General features: G+C 42.1%; 1 protein-coding gene across 3 annotated transcripts in view; it reads left to right on the top strand.

Annotated features, from left to right (window-relative positions):
• Window positions 1-19,567, top strand: part of MTA1 (metastasis associated 1) — a 191,350-nt gene that overhangs the window by 66,187 nt on the left and 105,596 nt on the right. For all 3 annotated transcript variants that reach the window (XM_032783482.2, XM_032783480.2, XM_032783481.2), the window contains exons 4-7: window positions 7,027-7,153; window positions 7,324-7,387; window positions 14,140-14,257; window positions 18,627-18,729. In XM_032783482.2, the coding sequence (XP_032639373.1) occupies window positions 7,027-7,153; window positions 7,324-7,387; window positions 14,140-14,257; window positions 18,627-18,729 (412 nt within the window). The remainder of the gene's footprint in view (window positions 1-7,026; window positions 7,154-7,323; window positions 7,388-14,139; window positions 14,258-18,626; window positions 18,730-19,567) is intronic.

Here is a 19,567-nt window from a genome sequence, read left to right on the forward strand (position 1 = left end):
TACTATATCAGAACAGTACTCCATCTATTCCAATATCCAGTCTGTGATAGTGGCCAATACCAGCTCCTCAAGAGGATATGCAAGAAACCCCATTATAGAATAACACATTACCTGCCCATAGAGTAAACTTCTTCCTAATGATTGGGGGGGTGTGTGTGTGTGTATGTACACACACAAACACTTTTTTTTTTCCCTCCCCTCATGAGGGTCACATGGAGAGTAGGAAGGACCAGATCTCCTTTTCCTCCGCAACAGGTTTCAGCTCATCCTGGGGGATTCCCCAGCGTTTCCAGGCCAGCTGGGGTATGTAATCCCTCCAGCATGTCCTGGGTTGGCTTCTGCCCTGTGGGACATGCTCACTATAGTTCCAACGGAAGCTTCCTTGAAGCATCCTTATCAGGTGCCCAAACCACTGCAGCTGGCTCCTCTTGATCCCAAGAAGTCACGGTTCTACTCCTAATGCTCTCCCGAATAGTTGAGCTCCTCGCCCTGTCTCGAAATGGAAGCCTAGCTACCCTGTGTAGAAACCTCATTTCTGCTGCTTGTACCCATGATCTCGTCCTTTCAGTCATTACCCAAAGTTCATGATCCTAGGTCAGGATAGGGATGCTTCATCGGAGTAATCAGCTCCCGCTTCACCACCATGGATTGGTACTGCTGCTGCCACACCAATCCGCCAGTTGATTTCATGCTCCCGCTGCCCATCACTCGTGAACAAAACCCCTAGATACTTGAACTTGTCAACTAAGGGCAGCTGCTCTTTCCCCCCCCGCCCAACCTGGAGAGAGCAGTTTACTTTCTTCTGGGAGTGGACTATGACCTCTGATCTGGAGCTACAGATTCTCATCCCAGCTGCTTCACATTTAGCAGCAAAATGTTTGAGTGTACATCAGACACTGCAGTCTGAAGAAGCAAGAAGGATAACATCATCTGGAAACAGCAAAGATGCCACCTCCGAGTCACCATATCGGATACACTCCACAGCTTGGCTGCGCCTTGATATCCTGTCCATGAAAATCACAAACAGGAGTGGGGACAAGACACACCTTTGGTGGAGTCCAAGGCCCATCTTGAACGAACTCTACTTAATACCAAGAATACAAACACAATTTTGTTCCTGAGAATAGAGGGACTGGATAGCACGCAAAAGTGGCACCAGCACCTCATACTCTCACAGCACTTTCCACAAGACATCTCAGGGATCATGGTTATATGCTTTCTCCAGATCTACAAAACAAAGATAGACCAGATTAGCAAACTCCCACATCCTCTCGAGTATCTTTGAGAGAGCAAAGAGCTGGTCATAAGCTCCTCTCCATCAGTCTGGCATACATTTTCAGGCAGGCTGAGGAGTGTGATTTACCTGTAGTTGGAACACACCCTCTGCTCTCCTTTTTTAAAGACTGGGGCCAGCACCCTGGGTTATCAGTCCAGAGGTACTGCACCCACCTTCCACACAACACTGAAGAGGCGCCTTAACTATGACACCCCAACATTATCCGGTGCTTTCAACATCTCCAGGCAAATCTTGTCAATCCCTGCTGCCTTACCACAATGAAGGACCTAGGATCGTGAACTTTGGGTAATGACATTTTACCACTGTATCGACGTCCAGCATCAGAAATAAATCCAATCTCGCCAGAGGTTTCTGGCGCTGCATCCTTAAAGGGAGAGGGTACATGTCCATTGAGTTGAGTTCCTTAAAGTGCTCCTTCCATCTCTTGATGATCTGCTCAACTGAGGTCAGCGTTTCACCACCCTTGCTGAGTACAGTGTGAGCAGTGTCCTGCCGACCCCTCCTAAGGCAACAAACTGTTTGCCAGAACACCTTTGAAGCCATACTGTAGTCATTCTCCATGGTCTCTCCAAATTCCTCCCAAACTTGGGCTTTTGCTTCAACTACTACCACAACTGCAGCCCTCTTACCCAGCTGGTACCTCTCAGCCATGTCAGGAGTCCGGTTTGTGGGCATTGCTTGGAGCATTGATCTCCTTCAACTTGACAGCTTCCCTCACCGCTGGAGTCCACCAGTGGATCCTAGGGTTGCCACCATGGCAGGTGCCAGCTGCCTTCAGGCCACAGCTTTTCGTGGCTGCCTCAACAATTGAGGCCCTGAACATGGTCCACTCTCAATATCCAAGACCTCATCCATTCCCACCTTCGGAAGAACATCTTCTGCATTCCGGAAGTCCTTCCACCAGTTGTTCCCAGGGAACTCTCACTGATTGTTTGGGCCTCCCGTGTCTGTCTGTCTAGGGTCCCGTGCATCAAATCCAACTTTTCACCAAGTGTTGATTGGTTGCCAGCTCTGCCCCTCTTCACCCGAGTGTCCAGAACATATGGCCTTAGGTCCAACGAGATGACTATGAAGTCGATCATCAGTCTTCGGCCCAAAGTCCTCTGGTACCAAGTACTTTTATGAGCAGCCTTATGTTCAAACATGGTATTTGTTATGGAGAATCTATGACTAGATCAGAAATCCAATAACAACTCACCTCTTGGGTCCACACGAGGGAGGCTGTTCCTCCCAATCACTCCCCTCCTGGTATCTCCATCATTCCCCACATGAGTGTTGAGGTTCCCCAGTAGAACTATGGCTTAAAAAATTTTTTTTAAAAATCCTATGTAGTATAACTGATCTCAGTAGAGATTAAAAAACAAAATATCCACATGCTTACACACCACTCAGGGTCCCATGTAATTTTTATAGGCTTGTTAGACATGGAAAAGACCTATTGGTTATCTAATCAATCTATGTAAATACAGCATTCTTCAGTATGTCTTCTAAAGTTTTTGTCCAGTCTGGTTATAAAAGTCACAAGTGATGGGGCTTCCAGAACTTCTCAGATAATTTCATAGGTTAATAGCACTGATTTAAATAGCTTTTTCTAGCTATCCAGCCTGCGTTTTTTCTCTTATTTTATTATTTCCTCATCCTATTGTTCTTACTTAAACTAAGACTATTATGCTAAATTCCTCTTCTCCAAATATTGTAGTCCCGCCTCCCTTTTTCTTATTGCTTAGCCAAGATGTGTGTTAGCTCTTTTAATCTTTGAGGCCATCTTGTGCTTGCTTTTGTATTTTTTTTCTGAGCTTTTTTCCAGTTGTTAATATTTTATAGTAATGTGACACCTAGAATATAAAGGCGCTTAGCCCTTCCTCCCTCTCTGATTTTTATATACTCCACCATGCAGTGATCCATATCACATTGCAAGCTTGTTTCTCTCTTCTTTAGAGTTACTGTTACAGTGGCACTATACATGTGTTTCATTTGCCACCCACTGCCTCTAGGTCTTTCATAATTGTAGTTGTTGCATCTCCACTTTTTCCCTCCAATTGTATGTCTGCATTTTCTAATTAATTTTCTCTACATATATTAGCTTTCACTTTTCCAAATTTATTGAGAACTTGGATAGAAGAAGTGACTGTATCTCACCTTATTATTTCTTTGTCTTCACTAGTGTTCAAGTTTCCTTCTAACATAGTAACTACAAACTTTTAATGCTCTGGTAATGATTCTTTTTCCAAATAAATAAAACTGGACCTAACACAGATCCGTGCAGAACCCCTTTGGGCACCTCCCTACGCTTGATATAGTGCATGTTCCTGTTCATGTAAAGTGTTTGTTTTTAGTTTTCAGTCTGTGTTCCAATCCTAGATAAGAAATTAATTTTCAAGTAAGATTTTGTTTGACCGTGTATCAAATGCTTGTTAAAATCCAAGTATATTGCATCTACTGTGTTCCATAGTCACTTATTCTGTAACTACCATAAAAGCAGTCAAATTTTGTCTGAGAAGATTTGTTCTTAAAAGGCTATAATAGTGCCTTTTCCTTATTTAGTCATTCTATAGGGTGGTAATCCACTGTATTTATGTAACATCTGAGTAATTGAGCTGTGAGGGTGAAGCACACATAGACTTCAAAGGTGAAATCTGCTTCCCAGTCTGTGGCCAGGGACAGCCTCCAGTGCAGTTGCTGAGTCTTTCTTCATGTACAGGGTGTGCAAAGGTACTTTTCTGTGGTCACTGAACCCATGACCAACCCTGCACAACTTCAGTGTGGTGTGATGGCTTTGTATTGACCGTTTGCTTATACTAGTACTGAATTCATCCTAGATTCTTCTCTTCACTTTTATTATGTCTAAATTCATCAGGTTCATGCTTTTCAATATTAAAAGGAAGAGGGGCAAATATATTTGCATACAGCTTTTTTTTTATTCTTCAGAGAGTTCCTACCCAATTTTCTACTCAAAAGCTCTAGCAATTTTGTGTTGGGCTTTTCTTCATTGTTACCTTATATGAAGTCTTTCTTTCAAATGTCCTATATTGTGCCTTTTTATTTTGAAAGGCTGTACACAGCAGGGCAAGCGCAAAAGCAAATGCTTGCTTCACAGCCTCCATGTTACATTACAAAAATGAGCCAAACAAATAAAACACTACTTGGATTAAATTCTTGGTTGAAGATGAAGAAAATTGCAGTTTGAGATTAAATTTGTTTTGCTAGACTTCATTTTTGTGTGTTGTAGCTTTGATTGACAAATAACGATTAATACACATTTTTTAAAAAAGGTTTTCAAATACACTAGAGCAGTGGCTTTCAAACTTTTTTTTTTCTGGCGACTCAATTTGAAGAAAATTCTTGATGCCTGTGACCCAACGAAGCTGGGGACAAGGGGCTTAGGGTGTGGGAGGGACTCAGGACTGGGGCAGAGGGTTCGGATGTGAGGGTGAGAGCTGCAGGGTGAGGCCGGGAATGAGGTGTTCACGATATGGGAGGGGCCTTTGGGATGGGGCAGGGTGTTGGATGGGGTCAGGGCTCTAGGCTGGGGTTGCAGGCTCTGAGGTGGGGCCGAAGATAAGGGGTTTTGAGTGCAGGAGGGGGATCCAGGTTTCGGGGGGCTCAAGGCTGCGACAGGGGATTGGGGCACAGGCCTGGGGTGCGAGCTGACCTCTGGTGGCTCCCAGTCAGTGGCACAGCCAGGGTGCAGGGGCAGGCTTCCTGCCTTTCCTGGCACCGTGGACCATGCTGCACCCCGGAAGCAGCCAGCAGCAGGTCCTGCTCCTAGGCAGAGGTGCGCAAATGGCTTCCCTCCCCCTCCCCGTCCCCCTCTCCCCCATTGGCTGGTTCCTGGACAATGGAAGCGTGGAGCTCAGGGCAGGGGCAGCACATGGAGCCCAGTGCCTCCCCCTAGTCTAGGAGCCAGACCTGCTGCTGGCCACCTCCGGAGCACAGTGCTGTGACGGAACAGGTAGGGACTAGCTTGCCTTAGCCAGGCATCACCACCAACGGGACTTTTAATGGCCTGGTCGACAGTGCTGACCAGAGCCGTTGCTACCCAGTCCTTTCCATTCCGTGACCCGTTCGAAAACTACTGCACTCGAGGCATTGAGAATTATTTTGATCTCCTCAGCATAGCACGTCTGTCTCCAAACTCTTTAAAAGATGCCTTTTAGTATGAGGATACATTGCTCTTGAAATTTAGAATGGGAGGGTTTTCAATAGTTCAGATTTCTTGTTTTCTAGACACACTCAAATGTAAGCATGAAGAGGATTTTCCATGTTTTCTTTTAATATCTTGTGTTCACTAGTTTTCAAGCAGCTTGGCCTATGACTTGCTGATGTGTTTATGGATTACTGCTGGTATATTAATAATGCGGGTCACTAGCCATTATATGAATTTTCTATTAAAACAGAGTTTACTTAAGTGAATAAATTGTGAAACCATACAACTGACACACAAATGTAAATCCTGTGTTCCATTTCCTAGGAAAGTATTACAGTGTAAGTTGGGGCAAACTTTTTGGCCTGAGGGCCACATTAGGATTGCAAAATTATGTGGAGGGCCGGGTAGTAAAGGCTGTGCCTCCCCAAACAGCCTGGCCCCTCCCCCCTATTTGACCCCTCCCACTTCCTGACCCCTGACTGCCCCTCTCAGAATCCCTGATCCATCCAACACCAGCTCTTGTTTCAGAATGATAAAACAAAGTGAAAAAAACTGTGTAGAATCTGAGAAGCATGTGATTTTTGCTAGTCTCTTTAGCAGAATGGCCGGTTTAAAACCAAATGTGCAACTTAACATTTTACAGAATTGAGATATTCCCTTTATATTCTTTTGTTTGGGAAAATTTTGAGAGTTATAAATGACTAAAAATTTTGTGTGCAATGTTTCTATACAGCAGTCAGATTTGTGCAAGTAAGTTCTAAGATTAGGGAGGGATGGAGGAGTACTTCTTGGCAACAACTGTTGGAGTAAGCAGCAGGCATAAGATTGAGCAACCTTTTTTTGTGAGTAGTAGTGTAAAGAGTTTTTGTTATATACAAGATTTAACAGCTCAGTCTGCTACAATCCAAAAATTCTCCCATGACGAATGCAGGAGCTGATCTGAATTCCATAGAGGGGAAAAATGTCCTCTTTTGTAGCCTCTGATGATTGGATGCTGTGCCCTTTCCTAAAGTAGTTTGACTCCAAATGCCGTATCTAACATAAGTGAAAGATGATGTCACAAATGACAATGCCCTCTAGCAACCATTTCCCACTGGGACATTGTCTGGATCCAGTTGTTTTGCAGATAAGTTATGTATCAGCGTGGATGTAGTTTAGCATATAGATGTGAATTTGGAACAGTATATCTGTGGTACCAAAAAATTATGGATCAAAAAGTAAAATGGATCATGACCATATTTTATAGGTCAGAGTCATTGAAATGGGGTAGCACTGTCTGCTGCTGGATATTAGTAGTGCCGTTACAGTAGCTGGCAAGGTTAACCCTAGGCATTTAGTTGGCATCTCCACACTTGTTCTGTGACTCTTCTTAATGCTGTGGTTGGTGTGAGCTGCCTGCTTCAATGGGCTGCAGTTCTTGGCTGCAGCAGTAAGAGACAAAGAAGAAAATGGCTTAGGTACCATGTATTGTGGTTATTTATGGTTTAATCGTGGTCTTGTGGCAATACATTCCGATTGGCTAAGAGGTACCATTTGCAATATGTGTGATATTAAGCTTTTTTTTCCCCCCTTGTGTAACTAGGGGAAATGGAAGAAGAAATGGAAAACCCAGAAATGGTTGATTTACCAGAGAAACAGAAGCATCAGCTAAGGCATCGAGAACTGTTTCTCTCACGACAGCTGGAATCTTTACCTGCCACGCACATAAGGTAATGACTTAATTCTTCTAGCACTGTTTAGTCAAGAAACGAACAGTACAATATTAGTACAGTATTCCTCCTGTGTAAGAATAAACTTTATGCAAAAGTTAGTAATGCCATTGTATATATCATAAGTTTAATATATTTTTTTCATAAAATGTGATTTCTTTCTTTTTTAGAGGCAAATGCAGCGTTACTCTGTTAAATGAGACAGAATCCCTTAAATCATATCTGGAACGGGAGGTATGAATCCATTTTGCGAATTGCAAAGCTTCAGCGGGTTATTTTGCCACAGTTTAGTATTGGTGGCTTTCTGCAAGTAGCCCAATTATGAGGTTTTCTTCTTCTTTTCTCATTTCTGAGGTTCACTGGGTGTTGTCAGGGCCACTAAAAAACATTAAGGTAAATAAAATTGTCTGTTTCTGCAATTTTCATTTTGCTGTAAAATTTTTTGTGGCTTTAACAGGCAAAGCCCATTGTTTAAATATATATTTGTGACAACACTATAAAGAAAACCATACTTATTTTGTCAGCCCAGCAGTCTGAAAGTTCAAAGATTAAGATTCACCTGTTGACAGAATAAACTGAAATATGTAATAGAAATTGCTGTTAGCAACCATTAGAGTTGAGACTGCAAAACAGTTTGCCCTATTTTTGCAAGGTCATTTTCTATAACTGTCTACTGAGACTGAGATTTTGGTTGGTATCTTTTCAAAATTAAATTATTTCTGGAAGATTAAATCAAATCTATTCTTTGATTCCCCCCCCCCCTTTTTTTCCTCTAACCAATGTATTTTTAATGCAACAGCATAACTGCTAAAGCATCAGACTTGAAGCTAGGATTAGACTTTCAGTGGTAGGGGACTACTTCAAAATTTTTATCTATTCTCCTTAATGAGGAGCATGTGCTCTAGTAAGCCTGGGAAAGAGAAAACAAAGATTGTCAACAATTGGAAAATTACATGTGAACAAACTCAGTGGACATCTGCTGAAGTTTTAGCCAGGGCCAACTCCAGGGTTTTTGCTGCCCCAAGCAGCAGGGGGATGTGGTGGGGGAATTGCGATTGGCAGTAGCTCCACCGCGGAGCTTTCTTCTTCTGTGGCAGGTCCTTTCCTCCGAGAGGGACCCGCCGCCGAATTGCCTCCGAAGAGCCTGATGTGCTGCCCCTTCCCCTTGGCTGCCCCAAGCACCTGCTTGCTGAGCTGGTGCCTGGAGCCAGCCCTGGTTTTAGCAAAGGTCATTGGAGCCTCATCTCTTCTGTGATATTAGTGCACATACTCTCCCTTTCTAGCCTGATGGACGCAAAGACAGTTTGTCATATTGTGCATACTGAAAAATTTATCTTCTTATTTTTCTGATTTAAATGCACCTCTTATTATATTATTGATGCTGTAGAATATATACATCATAGGATATAGAAGGTATTTAAATTGTCTGAATTAACATTGTATTGGAACCCTAGGCCTACATTTTTGATAGTGACTCAATTTTTGGTTATCCAGATTGATTTTCAGGAAATGTTAAGCACCCACCCTCTGGATGTCAGGCCTATTAAAGATGTCTCCAAATGAACACCTAAAAATGGGGGCATCCCAAACCACTAGCATCTGCTTAAGATTTAGGCCTTGGTCCTTACTTTCTGGTATTTTTGTGAATTTAAACTGTGCAGCCTTAATCTTATTAACATATTTATGTGTGTTTAATTTTAGTTACAATTGACATCTCTGAGCTGCCCACTGGTATCAGCAATGTTGTTGGAATTTGACCTGACAGTCTGGGAGCTTCATTTCAGAGATTATTAGCAAGTTTTTCTTAAATTTTATTTATATGGAGAAGTAACAGTGAATTTTATGTGATGATAGTATTACAAACATCTGCAAGGATGAGGATGTCCTTTGAGCAGACTTAAATGTTACATAAGTATGAGACAGGAAAAATCTATTGATTGAAAACATTATGGGAACAGCTGTTAACTTGTTTAAAAAACTAAAACAGGTCTTGCAAATTGTAAACTGGAATCTGTTCCTTGATCAAGCTTCCTTATAAACACTTTTCTAACCTACTTTAATACTTGTTTAATAGTCAGAAAATTAAATTGAATCTGATATTCATGTTTAAGATTTTTTTTTAAAAAGTGACTTACTTGCTGAATATTCAATTTTCTTTTCAGAATGTTAAACTAGAAACATGGCGAGTCTCACCTAAGGCTGCCAAATGGACAGGGTGTCAAACAAGGCCTATTGAATTCAGAAAATGGTCACCAGCAGCAGGTAGCTGAGAAAATGCCAACTGAAAGCACAAGCTTAGAAAGCCTAGTTAGTTTCATTATTTGATGATAATTAGTTGTTTAGTGCTCTTCATCCTACAGATCTTGACACTTTTCAAAGGAAAGAAGTATATTTATCCCCATTGTAGAGATGGGTAAACTGAGACAGAGGTGAACTGATGTGCCCACAGTCATGCCACAGTTAAGGTGCAAATCTGGGATTAGAACCCTGGTAACTTTCCCTTTGAACTGTCAGAATTCTGGGCTGAGTGATGTTGGCTATTTTTAAAACTGAGCAGGCATTTTGGAAAGAAACTTCACTCTAAGAGGTTTCATGAAGGTGTTCTGTTACCACAGCAAGGACCTATTTTAGTGCTAACAACTTAGTAGACGTAGAAGATTGAGAAATGGAGAGTTTTAGAAAACGTGTGGAGCATGGAGAGAGCAATGAAAAGAAAGGGCTGAAGAGAGTGGGAAAAATAGGACACAATTGCCCTCCCATAAATTCATAATAGGTGGTGTAATACCTGCCTGTCTCTTTCAATCTCCTTACCTTTTTTCCCCCATCCCTGAAAACTACACTTTCAATTTCAAACATGGCACTGAAAAAGGAAAAACAGTGTCCTAGAGATCTGGAATCTGGCCCCTGCACATGGTGCCTGCTCCTGGGAGAGGTGGAGTCAGACCCAGGACTGTGTTCCCGGTAGTACGTGAGACATACAGGCTAAACTTCTGGGGGAGGTCATGGGCAAAACAAAAGTGATCTTCAACTGGGTAGCGGAGGATTGCTTAGTTACCCCTTCCAGTGGAAGGTTTTGTTAAGCTCCTTGGGGCGGGCTAGCACTGACACCACTGCTGGTTCAGATTGCATTTGGAAGAGGAGAAGAATAAGGAGGACGCCAGGGGGAGAATCTGAATTTATTGTAGTCGCCCATCCCGGGATGGGAACGCAGAACCACTTACAAGGGTGGCAGAAGCACTTTTAATCTAGTCTTTCCTCCTCCACTCTACATGTTTTATGTCCCCAACTATTTCGTTGCCTTGCAAGCATGCATCCAGCAGCCTGGGAGAACTTTGTGCCATGGATGGCTGCCCAGGCTGCTTACTAGTCTGTGAACGGCCCTGAAAAGGAAAAATAAACTGTAGTATGTTTCAAATGTGTTTTAATTGAGCTGGCAAAATCCAATTACCAGATTGCCAAGGCAGTTAGCTGATTAGCATTTCTGACCTTAGATTAGTTCAAATTCCCAACTGACCAACATCTCTTGATTTCTGTATTTTCCTTAGAGAGATTGGGGGAGAGGGGGAGAATATCTTTTTATTGGAGTAACTTTTGCTACTGAACGAGGCATTCCTTCATGCTCTATGCAAGTTTGAAAGCTTGTGTCTTTCACCAACTGAAGTTGGTCCAGTAAAAGATCCTCAGACCGATACAGGCACAATAACACTGCAAACTACAAAATATTTTCCTGTCCATGTTAGCCATTTTTTTTCTGGCCATTTCTGTTTCCCTACTTTTTCTGTAAATTCCTTTGGCTATGGTCTTTGACTAATGTTACTGACAAATTAGGGTGGGGTCAGGGTCAGAAAGGAACATTCAGAACACATGTGCCACACTTCATTTTCTTTATAGTTCAGTTCTAGTTTCAGCAATCCATTTTGATTTTTTTCTAAACATGTTGAGCATAAATGATATTTTATGTATTTTTAATTTTCTCTTCTCTTCCTTTCAAGCAGTGTTGTGAAAGAGGTGTATACAGTTTTTACAGCTAAAATGAGCACAGACTTTGTGAAAGGACTATGCCATTTCCTGTGTAGGTTTCAGTGTAACTTTTTCCAGCATTTTAACTCTTCTGGTGATGGTCTAATGTGACTTCTGCCACCAGGTGGTGAGGAGAGTCTAGCTGGTCTTTTTGAGGTTATGGAACTCTCAGCTTCCCTGGAGTATTCTTTGCATTTGGACTCCAGTAAGAATGAGACTACATTGCTACAAACTTAATTCCATAGGAGTAGTGTTTTGAAAAGCCTGTTTAAAGAGCAGCATACAGCAGAACTTGTGTTCTTCCTAGTAGTGTCTTGGAGGAAAGGTGGCAGGGGCTTTGCGCCACCGCTTGGGGCAGCAGTCTCCCTTGCACCTTGCTCAAGGATCCCAGGTGTCCATCTTCCTTCTAATGGCTGAGAGGAGGACCGTAAGTCAAGACAATTTTCAGTATTTGAGATCTTTTTGTCGATGCATCTGCTACTAAACTTAAGAAAAATAGAACTTGGCATATTTCTTTTGGGAACAAGGATGAGAACAGTAGAGAGGGTTGGGTTTTTCTTCCTAAATAGAAATGGAAAGATTTTATGTTTTTAAATATAAATTTGTTTGGAAGTTTCTGTAAGTAAATATCTACGTTCTCTAGCCAACGAAATGTACAGTAGCCAACTTACTGTTACAGGGAAAGGAATGTAGAAGAGTCACAACTGAACAGTAAAAATGCAAATACCACATGACAAACCATTTTTTCTAAGGCTAAAGTTTTTAAAAATGGATGCGTGGAGTTGGCTCCTGGATCAGAGATCTGATCTTCCAAAGTAGTGAGCACCCAAATTCTGCCTATAGAAGTCACGGGAGGCGATGGTTACAAGGCTCTTCAGAAAATCTGTCAGTTTATTTAGGTGCTGAAATATACAGCTAGAAGCCTTTAGATTCCAGTTTTTGAAAATCTTGACTGAAGAGACTTTATAAATCAGAACTGAAGTCTGTGTTGTAATAAAATTCTGCACGTACATTCTGCCTATGCCCTACTGCTGACATGTCCCCTCTTTCCCTTATTGGCAGTGGTGGAGGGTAGGTGGCAGAAGAGGCGGGAGAACCATCTCGCTCTAGCAGAGAGTTCATCTGCACAAGCAGTATTCTTCACTGGCCATCTCTCTGCTGTAAGGAGTGGACTGGAGTATCTGGCCTCCTAAGCTGATAGCATAACATGCTACATTGCTTTGCTTGTGTATTTGGTGGACAATCTGCATGAGAATGTTGACTGTTACACTAGATATACTAAAAAAGAACAGGAGTACTTGTGGCACCTTAGAGACTAAAATTTATTTCAGCATGAGCTTTTGTGGGCTACAGCCCACTTGTTTGGATGCATGGAATGGAACACACAGACAGGAGATATTTATACATACAGAGAACATGAAAAGGTACTCCTGTCTGTGTGTTCCATTCTATACATCTGAAGAAGTGAGCTGTAGCCCACAAAAGCTTATGCTGAAATAAATTTTAGTCTCTAAGGTGCCACAAGTACTCCTGTTCTTTTTGCGAATACAGACTAACACGGCTGCTACTCTGAAACTAGATATACTGCAGCCTTAGAGATGGATACTCTGGGGCTAAAACACAAATAAAACACTCGCATTTGTAATACTGAGACATGCAAAACAAACCCCTCCTTTACTTTTGTTTGTGACAATACTGACTTAATAACTGACAAGATGGTGAGCCTAATTCTCATCAGCACTAAAGCTGCCTTGCACGGCTCTGGCATCAATTACATTTACACCCACACTTTATACTGTCAGAGTGATGTAAAGCGCCATGGGTGTGCATGAGAATTAGGCCCAATATTTTCTTTCAGATTCATATAGGCCCTGCTCCAATGACTATTCAAGTCCAATGGGAAGTTTCCCATTTTCGTAAATGGGGCTTAGGATCAGGCCTTTGTTAAGCACCATGCTCCATACTGTGCAAGACACAAAATAAGACTGATTAACAGGCTTGAAGAGTTCAATCTGAAGTGGAAATAGGATGGGTGCTCCCTCTGCTGCAGGAGATCAGGATGGACTCTTTCCTTGCTATCCAGACTATTCAAAAGTTTAAAGTTCTTGGATTTGGTAACTGGATACTATTATTACTGGAGCAATAGAATACAGCAGGAAAGGGAAAACTTCATTGATCCTTTCTTGTCAACCCTCGATGTGCCTGTGGTATGTGTTTGCACAGTCACGTGGGGCTCCGGAAGCAGAAGTGACTTGCAGCTGTAAGTCTTCAGGCTATAGTAGTCTACCATGTGGCTGAATGTGTTGTGACCTAACAATGGCTTCTTCTGTTCCTTGGGCTTGTACAATGTATTGTCCCCTATTGAGCCTCAAAGTGAGCTGGAGTGTGCAATACCGCTATTCAGCAGCACTGCTTTATTTTCCCTATATATGGGCAGCAGGGAATGTATATTGCGGGAAGAGTCCACATACCCTCACAGTGTAGGTAGATGCCAAAGGGCTCATTGGTTGCTATCTGGAATATTGTAAGGCACAGTCGCATTTTTAATTGCCTTAGCAGTGCCATGTGGTGTAGTCTCCTGAGAGAGGAGGAGAATTCACCACCATAGGGTATTAATTTTAATGGTTTTGTTTAGATCCTTATACCGTGTATGTGTCACTTTTTTCTGGGATGTTAGTCATTGTGGTGCCAGAGCCTCATTTGCATCGCATAAGAGGAAATTGTGCTCATGTTAGCTGTAATGACTGTATATGTGTTCCTAAGTAAATGAAGCCATTTAGGAGGCGTACCGTTTTATTTTCATAAGAAAGTCATAGTATTTCATTTTGTTGTTTAAGACTGGGGTTTGGTTCATAGGTCATCCACCTGATGAAAAAAAAACCACAAATCTGTAATCAAAAACTGGCCACTAGCTACCAATAACATTGATAATGTTGCTTGCCTTTTGTCTTTTGTTTTATTTTTAGGATTTCTTCTTTTATTCACTAGTGTATGATCCACAACAAAAGACTCTTCTGGCTGATAAAGGAGAGATTCGTGTTGGAAACAGATACCAGGCAGATATAACAGACTTATTAAAAGAGGGTAATTTCTGTGATTTCATTAGAATTGTCAAGATACCATGCTGAAAATGGTTTTTGGGTTTTTTTTTGTTTTTTTTTTGTTTGTTTGTTTAATGGACTGTTGGCTCATGGGTTATGGAATCTTTCACTTCTAGGTCACATGATGGGGACTATGTCCTGGTTTCTTAGAGACTAATGTGGTGTTACTAGCTGAAGGCAATTAGTTGAGTTTCAGTCCAAGCTCAAGTGGGCAGTTGTCCAGGTCATAAAAGCTCTTGAAACAAATTGGATTAATTGGTTCCGTCTGAGCTGCTGCTTCTTGTTCTTCTTAATTTTTATTTAATTGAGATTTGCCTTGGAGAGCCTAGATTTTCACCACGCACATGAAAGGTGTTTTTGTGTTCTGAATCAACCCTCTCCTCACACCAAGGGTCCTTCCCAACCAATCTCCCATTAAATACTGTCTACCCATTACTCCTGGGTGCCCACTCCCAACAGCCATCTAATCACCCATCACTTTTGGCTGAGATCATACAATATCAGGGTTGGATATTAGTCCAACCCCCTGCTCAAAGCAGGACCAATCCCCAACTAAATCATCTCAGTCAGGGCTTTGTCAAGACTGACCTTATAAACCATTAAGGAAGGAGATTCCACCACCTCCCTAGCTAACTCATTCCAGTGTTTCACCACCCTCTAGTGAAATTTTTTTTTCCTAATATCCAACCTAAACCTCCCCCACTGCAACTTGAGACCATTACTCCTTGTTCTGTCATCTGGTACCACTGGGGACAGTCTAGATCCATCCTCTTTGGAATCCCCTTTCAGGTATACTGCTACCTTGATATAACACCACTCGATATAACACAAATTTGGATATACTGCGGTAAAGCAGTGCTCCAGGGTGGAGGGCTGTGCACTCCGGTGGATCAAAGCAAGTTCAATATAACACGTTTTCACCTATAACACGTTAAGATTTTTTGGCTCCCAAAGGCAGCATTATATCGAGGTACAGGTCTAGTTGAAAGCAGCTATCAAATCCCCCCTCATTCTTCTCTTCTGCAGACTAAACAATCCCAGTTCCCTCAGCCTCTCCTCATATGCCATGTGCTCCAGCCCCCTAATAATTTTTGTAGTCCTCCGCTGGACTCTTTCCAATTTTTCCACATCCTCCTTGTAGTGTAGGGCCCAAAACTGGATACAGTACTCCAGATGAGGCCTCACCAATGTTCAATAAAGGGGAATGATCATGTCCCTCAATTTGCTGACGATGCCCCTATTTATACAGCCCAAAATGTCGTTAGCCTTCTTGGCAACAGGAGCCCACTGTTGACTCATATCCAGCTTCTCGTCCACTGTAACCCCTAAGTCCTTTTCTGAAGAACTCCTTCCTAGCCATTCGGTCCCTAGTCTGTAGCAGTGCATGGGATTCTTCTGCACTTGTCCTTGTTGAACCTCATCAGATTTCTTTTGGCCCAATCCTCTAATTTGTTTAGGTCCTGCTGTATCCTGTCCCTACTCCAGCATATCTACCAATCTTCCCAGTTTAGTGTCATCTGCAGACTTGCAACGCTGGAACTCTCACCTATAAAGCAGGAAATCCTTAATCACTCTTGGCATGAACTGTGTTCCAGGACAAAGGAAATTGTGGGGATTTACAGCTGTCTCCTGATTCATGTCAGGGAGAGGGAGAACTGTAGGAATTTATTGTCCCTTTTCCTGCAGGCCCAAAGAAAGGGAGCTGGAGCTGTGGGGATCTTTGCTTTCCAACATTCTCAGGCCCTGAAGGAGGGGATGCAAAAAGATATTCACTCTTATCCCTCCAGCTCTCTGTCTGTCTCCCCCTCCCCCGGGTGGGGTGCCTTCCCTTCTCCAGAGGGGGAACAGCTGCGAACCACAGTACAAAGATCTCCATCAAATCTTCTGATTATGCCATTCTTCTGGTCAGAGGTGTGAAGTAACTTTGATGCTTTGATCTGTGCGTTGCTAACATTATCTAGCTTAGTTTTATACCAGGCAGAAGGGTATGGATCTCAGATCAGGGTTTGTGTTTGCTCTGCTTGGGAAACTGGCATGTTTTAGCTGCAGCTGGGCTAGCCTCCGAACATTAGAGGAGGACGAGTTAACCTTTATAGGCCACCCTCCCCACACATTGGGACAACAGGGCTAGGGGGAAGAAGAATCTTCAGATCTTCTGTAGAGACTAAAAGGGAGGCCAGTGTTCACTGGGCTGGGAAGAAAAGAAATTATAGAGAGGGAAGATGGTCAAGGAAAAGATTTGCCCAACAGTGGGCTAATGTCCTTCATACAGCTCCACTCTGCCCCCCTACCCCTCAGATCAGCTGATGAATGTGTGTATTGCTGGGGCTGCTGTGTGTGGAGGAGTTGTGGATTTGGAGGGACTGGAGAGAGTGTTTGGGATGAGGGGAGGAGGAAGAAAGGTAAAAAAAAAAAAAAAAAGATATGGGGGAACAACGGGGCAAATGACACAGGGAAGGTGGAAGTAAAAGGTTTAATAGAGGGGGAAGAGGGTACACTAATATAGAGACTGTAAAATATGGCAAGCCTTAAAGTGGAGGAGAAGTGAAGGAAGAATAGCAGTGAAGATGTGCATTTAAAAATGTATTTAATGGCCAAATGAGTGTGATACTCATACTGTGTGGAGTATCAGAGGGGTAGCCGTGTTAGTCTGGATCTGTAAAAAGTGGCAAAGAGTACTGTGGCACCTTATAGACTAACAGGCTTATTGGAGCATAAGCTTTCATGAGTGAATACCCATTTCGTCAGACGCATACTGTGTGGCAAGATCCCAATTTCTCAGCGTTCTATTATCATTGTCAATCATATTGTGTGTTTCAACTTTTGCTTCCTAGTATTTCCAGGGGTGGTTTGGGTCGTTTTTAGAATGGAAGATAGTGATGATATTTAAGAAAATACTTTTTAAACAAAAATGTAAAGTATGCAATATCTTTCTATAGACATAACTGTCATAAACAGATAGCTAAGGGTTAATGTTTCTTTTACCTGTAAAGGGTTAACAAAGGGAACCAAACACCTGACCAGAGGACCAATCAGGAAACCGGATTTTTCAAAGTGAGGGAGGGAACTTCTGGGTGTGTTTTGTCTTTGTTCTGTCTGTTTGTTTTCTCTCGGCTATGAGGGAAGAGCTTTTTTTTCTATCTCCAAGCTTCTTTCTACCCTTCTGTTCCCAAGTTGTGAGTACAAAAGGAAAAGCAATAGGTTTATATTGTATTTTGTATTTACATGTGTGGAGTTGCTGGAATGTTTAAATTGGATATCTTTTTGAATAAGGCTGATTATTCATATTTTCTTTTAAGCAATAGCCCTGTGTTATGTCATCTTGATGCAGTGATCATGTCATGTGTTTTTTCTTTCTTTTTTATATAAAGCTTTCTTTTTAAAACTTGTTGGATTTTCTTTTCCTAGTTAAGGCAAGGGGATAGGAATCTCTGTGCCAGGAGTACTGTCTCTCTCAGGGAAAGACTGGGAGCGGGGAGAAGAAGGAGGGGGGAAGGTAAATCGTCCTCTCTGTTTTGTGTTTCAAGGGATTGAAGCAGGGAAATCTCCTAGTATCCCCAGGGCGGGAAAATCTGGGAGGAAGTAAAGAGCAGGAAGGGAAGTGGGTTATTTCCCTTGGTTGGAGGCTCAGGGCATCTGAGTCTTGGGGGTCCCCCAGGGAAAGGTTTGGGGAGACCAGAGAGTTTATCAGGTACTCAGAATCCTGATTGGTGGCAGCGAGATAAGATCCAAGCTGGTAATTAAGCTTGGAGGTTCATGCTAAGCACCCAGATTTTGGACGCTAAGGTACAGATTTGGGACCGGAGGCTTATTACAATAACATATTAAGCATATAGATCAACTTTTTCTGCGTGACATGGTGAAAAAGTTGTTCAGACTGTCATTTTATTGCTCTTTTGGCTCACATCCCCTTATCATTGATCAGGTGACCATATTGTCTGGGCAGCAGTTACAAGTCCACTTCTCCATGTGTCACAAAACTTGAACATTATTATGGAATAGTGTGGGTATTAACAGGCTTAGAAAAATTTACCAGACATCCTGACTACTAGCCAACGTTGATCCAGTGTGGCCTAGGGACACAACTATGGTGGGAACATGGCATATTTAGCATATGTCTTTCAATAACACAGCTATCTGCTCTGCCACTGTATCTGGGATGCAGTTGCCACAGGCAAATGGGTGAAAGGCTTTCCAGCCACAGCCACACAAACAGCAAGATAATGTACTTTAATAGACCAAGGGCCTGGCAGTTATATATTTTTTGGGTGGGATGAAATACAGAAGAAAAACACTTCTATTCTTTCTGAAAGCTGCTATGCCAAAACACTTCTAACTTGCATTTCAACCAGGTGAAGAAGATGGAAGAGATCAATCAAGACTTGAAACAAAAGTTTGGGAAGCATTTAATCCACTAATAGACAAACAGATAGACCAGTTCTTGGTGGTAGCACGGTAAGAAAATTTGGCCTTTCCTTGGGGAAGAAACTAAAGAACTTTAACTTTTTTGGAGGGGGTGAGGGGAGGTAAATTTTGGTGGTGATTTCTTGTTTCCCCTTCTCCTGTCCCGAACTCAATGTTCATATTCATTCTCTCTCTCTCTCTCTCTCTCTCTCTCTCTCTCTCCTCGTATGAACTTTTTTGGTTGCTGGTTCACTTGCTCCTTTTTAAAAAAAGTGTGTTTCGCTTGCCTAAATGGGGTAAGTGACTTGAGGTGCAAGATATGAGACTGCATAGTTGTTCCCAATTTGAGGCAGAAAATGCAAATAAAATACAGGAATTATGGACAGCCATATCCTGGGAGTTACTAAAATACCTATTTTAACATTTTGATGGGAGTGTGGTAAGGATTTTCAAATAGCATTGCTAGATTATGCAGATTATGTTGATGTAATTTATTTTTGGGCAAAATCTTCAAAATCTGTACGGTTAGTAGATGTTGAAAATGTACATTTTTCCAGCTAAAAACACCACCCCAATCCATGATGATTTTATTAAGGAAAAAAAAAAGAAAATCTTGATCTCATTACTCTGAAATGTTTTCATGAACATAGCATATATTTGGAAGTTTTTTCACAGTAGAACCATTAGGCTCCAATTTAATTCTGTGAACAAAAACTTAATTCTAAAATGTTAAATGGCCGAGGATATCAAATTTCATCTTGTGCCTATTAGCCAAGTTTACAGAACTGTCTGAAAGCCTGGAAGGAAAGAGAAATGGGTGAAATAATTGGAGAGAGGGGTATGGTTAGTGAATGGACTTGGATGTCATTGGAAGTTGAAAGGAGGAGAA

The sequence above is a fragment of the Chelonoidis abingdonii genome, chromosome 7 (assembly GCF_003597395.2).
Source record: "Chelonoidis abingdonii isolate Lonesome George chromosome 7, CheloAbing_2.0, whole genome shotgun sequence".
NCBI lineage: Eukaryota > Metazoa > Chordata > Testudines > Testudinidae > Chelonoidis > Chelonoidis abingdonii.